This window comes from Salarias fasciatus, chromosome 14 (genome assembly GCF_902148845.1).
Source record: "Salarias fasciatus chromosome 14, fSalaFa1.1, whole genome shotgun sequence".
Taxonomy (NCBI): Eukaryota; Metazoa; Chordata; class Actinopteri; order Blenniiformes; family Blenniidae; genus Salarias; species Salarias fasciatus.
The window spans coordinates 37709834-37721515 of NC_043758.1; the positions used below are offsets into that span (position 1 = coordinate 37709834).

Genomic DNA, 11682 nt, shown 5'->3' on the forward strand with positions numbered 1-11682 from the left:
TAAAATCAAAGAAGTGAATGCAAACTATTATTGGAAATGCCATTAACATGCTAACGGAATTAGTATCTGTGTGGAAACTTCAAAACAAACTGACAAACTCACACGTATCAATTTTACCTCTATCCTGAACATCAGTTAAGTATATTTGAGTACTTACAGGCCGATATTATCGATGTGCTGTTTGAAATGAACCTTACAAAAACAAACAGCAGCCACACTGCTCAGTCTTGTTCTCACACTTCTGTAGGCTAACACTCTGTCAAACTCACTACCTCCCCCTAACACGGCGGCTGAGCCACTGCAAGCAAGCAGAGGCAGTACAGGTCACCGGTTCTTTGGCTCCATCTAATCCTCGATTATAGCACCACCCCAATTTTGAGAATACCATTTCTGGAAAAAAATATCGTCTTGTATTCGGGCCAATACGGTAAGAGGCCCATCCCTGTGTTAAATCCATCCCGTTGAAAGTCCGTGTCCTTAGATAGCCATGTCTCTGTGAAGCAGAAGAAGCAGGTTTGTTGGTCAAACAAGTATCAGCGTCAAACTTTGTGAGTGTGGAAAGTTTCTCCGCCTTGTTCCGAAACTATCGCACGTTTGGAAGCACCATGGCAGGTAGTGGTAGCCGGCTGCCTCTCCTCCTCAGTCTGTTTCGTATCCCTCCTCTGGATCCTCGTTTCCATTGAATGCGCTTTCGTTTGTGTTCTCGAAGCTCATGAGGTATGTTGTTTGAGAGGAGGGATGCTGCTGGCTTCGACTGAAGGCGGCCAAGCTCCGTGGATAGGTGCACATACCTGGGTTGGTGGTGAGAGGCTGCGTCGGTTGTGAACAAAGTCCGTTTACGTGCCATGGACTCGCAATCGCGGTCCAAAGACAGGACAAATAAAGTGCCGTTGGTATCAGCATCCCGATTTATAAGACAAAGCAGTCAAAACACCATAAAAAAGAGGAAAGAAAAACATCCTAAAACCGCACACACACGCATACACACGCACACACATGCACACACACGAGCCATGTCCAGGAGTCGCTCTGGCAAAGTAGCGCCCCCCTCTCAGAAGCAGACAGAAGCAAATGGATGACAGCTTCGGCCGGCTGAACAGTTAGGGCTGTTGTCCTAACACAAAGCACACAAAGTGTTCTTCTAAATGTGAGTTCACTGCTAATAATAAATAACTTTGTACTTTGAATAAATTTGGGCATTCGGGACATCAATACCAGTACCGGCTGAATTCAGCAAAATATGAATAAAAAATGTAAATTGGTTTTAATATACAGCTTTAAGCTAAAATGGACATGTCAATAAGATTTTCATCATTTTAAAAATGTTGACAATTACTTGAAATCAAAGGATAAATAGATCAGAAAAATATACGACTTCACATCAGGGAAGTAATCACTTTAAAGTTTCAGCTTCAAGTTTTATTTTCATATGTACACGTGAAAACGTGTTTCCCTGTACACTGTCATTCTGACTCTGCTGTCCACATTCACATCAAAATATGCAGTTGAAAAAAAAGTAGAAATAGAAAAAAAAAAAAAAAGGAAAAATGTTAATAAGGATATATATGTATGTATGAGTAACTGTGATATACATATATATATATGTATATGTATATGTATATGTGTATATATATATATATATATATATATATATATATATATATATATATATATATATATATATGTGTGTGTGTGTGTGTGCATGCGTGTGTGTTTATTTACAAATGCAATACATGTGGGTGGGGGTACTGACCAAATAGGGGTAAACAGAACACTGAACTTTTGCAAGTCAAAACCGGAAGTTCCCATACCGGGAGTCGAACCCGGGCCGCCTGGGTGAAAACCAGGAATCCTAACCGCTAGACCATATGGGACCTGTTCGATATTGCCATATTTTTCCACTAGCTGAACGTGCGGTTCTTTATTTATTTTTTATTTTGTGTTGGACTGTATAGAAATCAAAATGTACCGCAAAGAAGGTTTTATCTCAGCGCTCTGTTTGATAAAGTCATGTCAGGAGCAATATTAAACATAGCCAGCAGAGGGCAGTCGTATACCTTGAAAAGGTGAAAACAGAGGGAGGAACTATTCTGCTCAATGACACCACGAACACTTTATAGCGGCGGACCAAAATGGCCGCGCTCCGGACGGGAGCAGCCTTCCTCGGTTTCTTCAGGTAAAGCAATAATTTCGCTTAAATTCAGATTTACTGCTGGATATTTTCCTTTGTTGGGCCTCGCGTTTATTAAGCTGACTGTCTCTCCTTATTAGCATGTTTGGGCTTCTGAGGAGAAAAACGATTTGCCTCATAACGCCGTCATTACCGACAACCGGAAGTAGTGAGAGCGCTCATTGAACATGTTTTCAATCCATTATATAGATATAGATATTTGTGTACAGATTAACGTAGAATAGCGATCGAATGGATATTTTAGTATGTAAATGCTCCGACTATATATATATATATTTATGTTGATTTGATATCTATATCTGCTGTCTTCATTTGTTTGTTGCATTTTCGTCGCCTCTTTGTGATTTGTTTAGGAGTTCTACTCGTCTCCTGCTCAGTTCCAGAAAACCTCTCAAACCCGGAATATGGACGAAAATGCTTCGTTCGGGTGTCTCATCTGTGGCCGTCGGTGGCGCAGCTTTGTGTGCCGTGCCTTTCAGACAGGTGAGTCAGTGTGTGGAGCTACAGCCGCCAGGTGCGTTCAGGTGACTGGAAGCTCCCCCTGTGTGTGTGTGTGTGTGTGTGTGTGTGTGTGTGTGTGTGTGTGTGTGTGTGTGTGTGTGTGTGTGTGTGTGTGTGTGTGTGTGTGTGTGTGTGTGTGTGTGTGTGTGTGTGTGTGTGTGTGTGTGTGTGTGTGTGTGTGCAGGCTGAAAATCTCTCCCACGACTCCCTGATCAGGCGAGCAGCCTCTCTGGTAACAGACAGCTCAAGCACCTTCCTGTCCCAGACCACATTGGCACTCATAGATGCCATCACAGAGTACTCTAAAGTAAGTAAGGATCCCTCTCCTGAGCTGATATTGAGCAGTTTTGAGTCGTTCTTTTCGTAGAAGTTTTCAGTGTGCCCTCCCTGGGAAAATAAATGTTAGTCACAGATGATAAATGTAGATAAATATTAAGGGTAAGACATACATTTGTATGAAATGAAATGAGCAGGAAAAAAACATCCTGTAAGCAGCAATGTCTGTATTTATAATTTACCCTGAAATATTATTTACTATGTGTATAGTATGTGTATAAAAAGTCATATGTTCTTTTATAAGGGTTAGGGTTAACTTAGCTGGAATGCTACAACTTCTTTTATGGATTAATTGTCTGGCAGCTGCTCCAGTTGTTTCTTTTGTAGCTGTTTGACTCTACTGTTCACTCGTAGATATTGCAGTAATCATTGCTTTTAATCAGTCGATTAGTAGAAGTTTATTTAAATAGTAATTTGAAGGTAGTTAACACAATATAACGTACTTCCCTTCTCCATCAAAACAAGTACAGACAAGAAAACCGTAAATACAAGACAAAAACAAAAGACATTCAAAAGGTAAGGAAAAAGAATTATTAATGTTGAATAAAATAAGTCAAATTAACAGAAGTGTTAAACAATATAAAGGAATAAATCAAATGTCAAAAATAACTTAAAGCAATGTCTGTTCAAAATGCTGATATCAAATGAAATCAACAAAGAACTTGAAACGGATGAGTAAGACAAATTCAAAATATAAAAATTTTTAAAATATGAATATAAAATACAAAATATAAAAAAGTTGAAGAGGTCTGTTTGTGATTCTATTTGAATATTTCATCACTGAGCTGCCCTCCGCTTCCTGGTAGACTTTAATGCATCTGGCAACAATTTAGGATGAAGAACTCAGTGTCTCAGGTTTTGGCTCAGATTGTGAATCCAAACAGCAGAGCTCAGCTGACAGAGAAATTCAAACGTCTCAAACAAGAGATCAGAAAAAACAGTTTTACATAAATAGAATTGTTTAAGCTTCTGATAGTGAACATGGAAAAAGCATTTTTGATATTGAAATGCATCAATACTGTTATTTGCAAATTGTTTCCTCCTGTTGGTCCTTCTGTATATCCCGTTTACTGGAAATGTCTTTGTGCTCCCGAGCAGGCCGTGCACACACTAATTGCCCTGCAGAGACGATACCTGACCTCACTGGGAAAGCTGACTCCGGCAGAGGAGGACACGATCTGGCAGGTGATCATCGGCCAGCGCACCGAGGTCAGTGTGTGTTCTGGATCAAAATGGCAGCAGAGATGTAGAGAGTGTGAAGAAACAGAAACAGATGTGTCCGACTCCGGCCCGGGGTTTATAATTCTGTCTGTCCTGACAGGTTAACGACAGACAGGAAGAATGCAAGCGTTTCGAGTCCACCTGGGTGACGGCGGTGAGGCTGTGTGAAACGGTCGCCGAGGCGGCGTACACGTCAGGTGCGTGAGAGACCGTGTCCGGGCGTGGGCCTGACTTATCGCTCCTGCAGTGGCAGATGAAAGTCTTTAGCGGTGACTCAGCTTCTTGATGTCTTGTTTGTGTCCGTTTCTATTCAGCGGACTGTCAGTGTGACTCTGTCCACATGGCGCAGATCATTTAGCGTCACTCTGCGGAGCTTTGTGTGCAACAAAGTGAGGATGATAGACGAGAGCGCCTGCCTAATGCCCGGGCCTCATGGCTTTCAACCCCCTTCTCGTCGCTGTGTGTTCTCCAGGTGCAGAGCATGCGTCCATCACGGCCAGGACAAACATTCAGGTGGCTCAGACGCAGGTGGACGAGGCGCGGAAACTCTCCCGCGACGCAGACCAGAAGTTAGCCGAAACCAAGGTGATGGAGATCGAACGCATGGCACAATATGCCGCGTCCATGGAGAGCAGCGGCGGCGAGGAGGAGGACATCCCTGACGCTTATCTGAGAGAGGATTGATCCGGATGTCCTACATGTGTCCAAAAACAATCAGTTTGCGTCGTGTTGATAGGCTGTTCTGCTTGTTGTTTACGCTGGAGTGTGATCGGCTCATTCTCTGTCATGTTCATGTGGGTGTGATTACATCTGCACATAAAGTGATCCAGGTCAAATGAACATGTTCAGCTTTCACAGCTTGTGTTAAAGTGTTGCAGAAGTATTTATGTGTTCATTATCAGTGGGTTATATCGTGTCTCCGCTGTGGGACTTTCACCTTGATTTACTTTGTTTTGTTGCCTTTTGTCAAATTTTATTTGAATGAAAACAAAATGCAGTAAAAATACAGCGAGATTGTTCATTTTGTGTCTGCTTGTTGGAACAGAGGTAGTCCTCTCAGTGAGAAATGGGCATGTGGACACATTTACTACATTAGAACCTAATGTCAATTTCTTTTTCTTTTTTTTTTTTTAATAAATGGAGCTTTTATCTATTACTGGTCAACTAAAAGTAACCAGGATCAATAAGCTGAGTTCGCTGCTGTAGAGTTGACTCTCTACGCTAAGTGGGTTCCTGTGTTTGATGTCAAATTAAAGAATGTGTTAGACGCTGGCGGAGAGGATGGCGTGGCTGTGGTGTCCAGTTGAAAGAGCTGGTTCATTCTCCCTCCAGACGGGTCACTGCTGTGGCTCCATAAACGTCTCTGGGTTCATCTAAACATTCAGAGTCCTGCGGCTCTGGAGCCGATCGCTCATTTAGCATTTTTGCCGATTTCGACCTGAAATGCATGAATTGTGGGAGGAAACTGGACAAGGCTAAAATATCGATTTCTCATTGCTTCATAGGATCCCTGTAGAAAAATGTCTTTATCCTCCAGCCCATGGATGCTACAAAGCTCAGGGGAAACCATCACTTGAACAGTGCATGACTTGTGTCCTGAAATAGATTCAGGAAGGAAACATTAAAAACACAGTAAATTCGGTTTAGTGCTGTGAACTCTTTTTTTGTAACTATCTTGCTAAAAAATGAAAATAAATGTTCACATTTTTGCAAAAGGACAACTGTTCCTGATGTTGCAGCAGTGGACGTGTCTGTCCTCACCGGAGCAGAAGATAGTCTGTAAAGAGTGAAGTTTCTGGGAGCAGTCCTGTCCCTTTGCTTCAGGCTTCAGTCTTTTCTCTTTCACTCAGCAGCTGTACCTTCACTGCAAATTAGCCGTGTCCTGATCCGTCCCGTGGAGCTTTCAGGCCGATCCTCGGCTCAGTCCCTCCTGTCGTCACATCATCTGCAGCATCACATCTTTCCACACAGACACAGAACCGAAAACAACCCGGTCTGCTTCTCACCAGCAGCAAAGGCTGGATGAAATGAGACGTTTCTGTGAGAGTGTGTTCAGAACTATGTTTCTTTCCAGAAATGAAAGCAGGCCTGGCCTGATGGCCTGAGGAGGATTACTGCAGAGTTACTTCAACTGTTGAACTCTGTAAGAAAAAAAAAACCTCTTAACAAGAAAGCATTTTGAATTTTTTAATTACTTCAAAGTTCCTCAACTCGCCATGGTCTGTCTTGTTTTTAAGCTGGACTCCAGCAGATGGCGATGTAAAGTCACAACACAGTGATGACCTCTGCAGCGTCAGCATGCTTGATGTTCCTTTCCTAAGACAAATACTAGTCATTCTTTACGTTTATGTCATCTGCTCTGTCGCATATCTATTCATTTTGTGATAAAATGTGTTTGAATGTCCCTGCAGTCCCTGTATTGTCAGGGTCACGTCACACCGCAGTGAGGTGACCTCTCCTGAGCCCTGGCAGGGGACGGGACCGGGCGGGGGGCGGGGGAGGTTCTGAGGTGTGTAAAGGACCGGCTCACCAATGTGACTAGCGAGGAATGCTGTGTTTAACAAAGGCTGTTTTCACAGACTGTAAAACCAAACGTCCCAGACGGCCCGAGTGGACGAGCACCCTCTGGCCACAGCGCTGCTCTCACTGCGCACAGAGGAAAGTGGAATAACGCTGACTGGGGAGCATTTTTGCTGCATAAAACCTCAATGAGGTAACCATAATTACAAAGGTCACGGCCCATAAAGGCACATAAGCTATTAAACCCTGCGGGGGTTCGAATGCTTATGCAGTGTTGTGATTTTACACCAGGAGTATGAAGAAAGTATTCTCATCCAAACTGTTGATATCATTAACGTGTTAAACGCTCAGTGGCAGAAAACAAGCTGTGAATTATCGTCTCATGAAGACGAGAGCCTCCTGAATGCGCCGGCCGCACATCGCAATGCGAAGTAGCCCTGCAGGGAGGATTGATTGGTGAAAAGGGCAGCGCTTTCACCTGGGGATTTATAGCTCTTTGAGGATATAAATAAAGCCCCGGCGGGTATAAAGGCAGGGGGCATGGAGCGGTGACACATCATGGGTCATGCTTTAATCACACTGCGGCTCCAGTACAGAGGAGAGGGAGAGCGAGGGTTAAATCCAGAGTTCAGACTGATCAAGACGTCCCGGCAGAACCAGGCTGGCGGCTCAACATCCAAACCAGCGTCTTCGCTTATCTACAGTGAATAAATATGATGTCCGCCTGAAACTGCTGAGGGAGCAGCTTCGTCATTTCAAGCTTCAGCGCATGATAATAGCACTGCACTGCACACAGCGGCAGATTCCTGGATGTGTAAAAGCTGTAATTACCTCAGCGAGGAGAACAATGCCGGAGTGTTTCATTACCACTTTGTTTCAGGACCGTCGTCACGGTGCGTCTGCGTCCAGCCCCACTTTTCCAGCACGTTATTGCTTCGTCCTTCACCGGCTGATCTCCCGGGGTTTATATTAACTTTCACATTTACTTCCCTGTTTTTCCCAGCAGGTCTAGAAACGCTCTCTCACACTGGTTACACATTGTCTACAAAACATGTGCCTCAACAATGTCCAGTTCAACTTTCCCATGACTGACTCATCATTTAAACACTGAGGCCGGCTTGTCGGCGAGGCCCGACCCCAGAGGGACCATGGGAGGACACATTCAGGTCCTCAGCCAAACTTCGAGAGAGATTTGTTAAGACTGTACACATGTGGTGTTAGAAATGATTTCATTTACACCCACTTGTGACTTCTGTCTGTGTTTTATCTCATTATTTAAAAAAAACATTAGCATTGTTGTTGAAGCTGCACTGTGTGGAGTTTGCATGTTCTCATTTGCATGCAGATCCGTCACGTTGAGGAGGTTCGCTGCCTTGGCCTCAAGCCCCCATGTGACACCGTTTGCTTTACTTGGGTGAAAAGTTATGGGGTTCTTTTGTCTTTAGCTGCGTCCTTTTGGGGGGGGGGGGTTGTTGCCACAGCGGATCTGGTAATCCAGGCACAGGCCTTACCGACACAACCCTCGCATTTAATTTGGGATTTGAAACCGGCACCAGACGCACAGAAAGTGCCCTTCCAATGACTGGTTACACACCAGCGAGGAGGAAGCAACTGGAAGTCCAAGGCCCTGCTCATGGGAACCAACAGGATTCAAACCAGCGAATGTCTGCTATACACAGCCTCACTTCCACAGCTTTCACACCACCGGTGCCTCAAAATGTATGTATTTGTATGTTTGACTGAGTGATTGAGTCTACAGCTGGACTGCAGGAGCCCGGCTCATGTGGTGAGTGAAGGCAGAGCTAATATCAGCTTACACTCTGAAACCTCCTTATGAAAACTTCATCTATAAATAGGCTGCTGGCCTGGTGGTTCCAGAGGCTGCGGCGTAGCCGGCACCGTGCGGCGTGAGCCCCCCAACGCCCACAGGACACGCCAAAAAAAGACAGATAAAGCGCTGCGTCTCCCAGAGCAGCACGCCGAACCGTTATCTGTTCAGTGGCTGCTGTGAAGATGGTAATCAAGCTGGAAAAGTAAACAGTTGTTTGCTAAATAAATGGCTTTTATGCTCTTGTAATGTCTGTTTTCCCAAGTGTGCCATTAGAAGGAATTCCCCCAAATTCAATTACAGCTTTTTTTTTATTTAATCCTTTTTCTTTAGAAAAGAGACGTCTTTTAAAATCTCTTTTTTAAATAAACTCTAAGCAAATATTCATAATTCTTCTGTGGGTTTTTTTTTCCATCAATTTCTCAAACATTTTTTACAGATGCAACAGAGTTCAAAAGGAAATCAGGAAACCCCACAGCCCTATCAGGATTTGGGTCCTCGGAGCAGCCGCTGACAGACCAGCTGGTAATTGAGTCATTTCGCCCCAAACGCAGCAGCTACAGTCTATTCTAATTCATTTATCTGGTCTTTATGAAGGGACTTCTTGTAGTGAGTGTAAATGTATTTCATTAGTCTTATCTCATCAGTGTGAAATGAAAATGACAGAGCGTCCCTCCACCGTTGCCGCCGCCCCCCAGGACAGTTCCTTCCTTCAGGGTCGGTCCGGGCTGCTTTCGGCCGTGCAGATGTTTCGAGACCGAGGCCTCGTCCAAGCAGCCACACAACCAACCTGCAGCATGGCAGAGAGCCCAGACACACAGCAGCAGATGGTGTGACCCCCCGCAGTGCACAGATCTCAACATCACAGAGTCAGGCTGCCATTAAATGAGACGACAAAAGAGCTGCTCGGACCTCCACCCCACCCCTCCAGTGTAAATCAGACAGGCAAATGCACTGGTGGTGTTTAAAACCTGCGTGTTTAGCAGTTTAAAACAGCCAGGTAAACCAAGGAAGAGCTGGCAACACTTTTTATTACTATTATAGCTGTCATTTGATGCATGTTGCATTCAGCTGAATTTTTATCGTGTCTGAATAATGAATATGCATAAATATAGTGCAAAATTAACTTTATTTTCAAACGGTACATAAAACCTATTGAGGTAAACTTTGCAGAGTGCATTAAGAAACCACCTCCCAAAGTAAATCACCCCGACTGGATACATACAGGTATACAGTTTTTTACTGTCCTTCTGGTCATTTCAGTCCAGGCAGTGTGTTCTTAATGTATTCAAATTTGCTGCTTGTCATTTTGTGGTGGTTTGTGACTCTTTGTGGTCCTTTTGTGTCTCTTTCGAGTTGCTTGTGTATCTTTCCAGTCATTTAACGTCTCTTTCTGGTTTCTTTTTCCATGCCTGTGAATGTTTGTGTCTCTGGACATTTTTTCCATCTCTTATGTCTCTGTAACTGTTTATGTCTCTTTCTGGTAATTTTGTATTTCTGTTGATGTGTCTTTCTCTTTTTTGGTGTAATTTTGTGTCTTTTTGATTGTGTGTGTTACTTTCCGGGCATTTCGACTTTGCTTGTTTGTCTCTTTACAGTTGCTTTATTCTTCATTTTCGATTTTCTTCCTGATGTTGCACATCTTATTTGTAATTCTGTCATTTAACAGTTGTTCTCTTTTGAGCCTCTTTCTGGTCATTTTGAGTGTTTATGTCTCTTTCAGATCAGTTTAAATCTCTTTCTACTTTCTTTTCTTTCTAATTCTTTTCAGCCTTGGACTGGTGATACTGAATCTCTTTGCAGTTGTTTCTGTTTCTTTGTGATCATGTTGAGTCTGAGTGTGACTGCTGATAAATGTTTGTGGTCACTTTTTTTTCTCAGTGTTGGTTATTTTTCTGATCGTTTTCTGCCTTTTACTGGTGATATCTCAGTTTCTTTGTGTTTGTTTTGAGTTTGGTGCTTGTTTCTTTGCCATATTGATTCTATTTGTATCTCTCCGTAATAGATTTGTGTCTCTCTGTGGTTGTTTTTCATCACCTTTCACTGGCATGTTTTATTACTTTACGGTAGTTGGTTGCATTCATCTTTCAGAAGTTTATGGTCATTTGTGAATCTATTTATCACATTTTGATTGTCTTGGTTAATTATGTAATCTTCAGTAAGGTTTGTGTTTCTGTATATTTGCCTTCTTGTTGTCTTTTTATATCATTTCACACCTGTTATATGTCTTTTTGGAGTCGTTCCGTGTTTTGGTGGTTGTTTGTTTCACTTTCTAGTCTTGTTGAGTTTCTCTGTGAATGATTCATATCATTTTCTGTAAAGCTAGTGCGTTTTTGCCGTTGCCTGGCTCTTTTTCCAACTCTTGTACATCTTTTCCTTGTGACTTTGTGTTACTTTGCCGATTATTATTGCTTTTCTAATCAGTTCTTCTGTATTTCTGCATTTTTTTTGTGTGTCTTTGTTTGTATTTATCATTTTCAGTTCGGTTTGTCAATTTTTTGTTGACGCTTGGCTTGTTTTTATTTATTTTTTTTTTACTTTTAATTGAGTTACTTTGCAGTTGCTCATTTTCTTTCTTTGTGGTTGTGTTTGGTGCTTGTTTCTATTGTGACTCTGTTGTTTGTGCATTTTTCTATTCAGCTTGCTGCCTAGGTATTTTTCCCATCGTTGTTGCCACCTATGCCAGTCACTTTTGTTGCTATGCAGTTGTTTTTGTGTTGTTTCATCTCCCTGCCTCCTCTGGCCTGTGTCCAGTTCAACCATTCAATATTCCTCCTTTATGCCCGTGGCTCGAGACTTTAATTAAATAAAATGCTGTAAATCAAACTATATTCGGTTCCATTTAGAACCTAATAAAAAAAAACTTTGAGGGTGGAGGTTTAAAGTAGCTGCAACCGCATTAAATTCGCACTTCTCCCGATAAAAGTGGCAGAAATTAAACCACGTGGGTCCATAGCGGCTGCGTGCGCGTGCACGTGCTGCTCCGCGCGCTCCCGTTTGTTGTCCCGTTAACGTGGACCAGCCCACGCGGGCCTGGTGGCCGCTGAGCGCGAGCCAGCAGCCAGAGTGAGCGAGGCGCGCGGAG

At 43.1% G+C, this 11682-nt stretch overlaps 1 protein-coding gene and 1 non-coding gene across 3 annotated transcripts; one reads left to right on the forward strand and one right to left on the reverse strand.

Moving 5' to 3' along the window:
* Positions 1-1802: 1802 nt before the first annotated feature.
* On the reverse strand, positions 1803-1874 carry trnae-uuc (transfer RNA glutamic acid (anticodon UUC)). Its single transcript has one exon. It is a non-coding gene; the product is annotated as a tRNA-Glu (tRNA).
* Positions 1875-2104: 230 nt separating this feature from the next.
* LOC115399974 (diablo homolog, mitochondrial) lies at positions 2105-5953 on the forward strand. Of its 2 annotated transcripts, XM_030107639.1 has the most exons (6): positions 2105-2176; positions 2545-2674; positions 2877-2999; positions 4127-4237; positions 4350-4446; positions 4722-5953. In XM_030107639.1, the coding sequence occupies exons 1-6, from the start codon at positions 2133-2135 to the stop codon at positions 4931-4933; spliced, it is 717 nt and encodes a 238-aa protein (XP_029963499.1). In that variant the 5' UTR covers positions 2105-2132; the 3' UTR covers positions 4934-5953. The 2 variants fall into 2 exon arrangements, with proteins under 2 accessions (XP_029963499.1, XP_029963500.1); XM_030107640.1 differs by lacking the exon at positions 2877-2999 and having other exon boundaries at positions 2133-2176.
* Positions 5954-11682: the final 5729 nt, after the last annotated feature.

Excerpts from the sequence above, each read along its gene's own strand:
- LOC115399974 (XM_030107639.1), top strand. The coding sequence starts at position 2,133 with ATGGCCGCGCTCCGGACGGGAGCAGCCTTCCTCGGTTTCTTCAG. Across the intron at positions 2,675-2,876 it reads GTGCCGTGCCTTTCAGACAG|GCTGAAAATCTCTCCCACGA; the intron begins GTGAGTCAGTGT and ends GTGTGTGTGCAG. Across the intron at positions 4,238-4,349 it reads TCATCGGCCAGCGCACCGAG|GTTAACGACAGACAGGAAGA; the intron begins GTCAGTGTGTGT and ends CTGTCCTGACAG.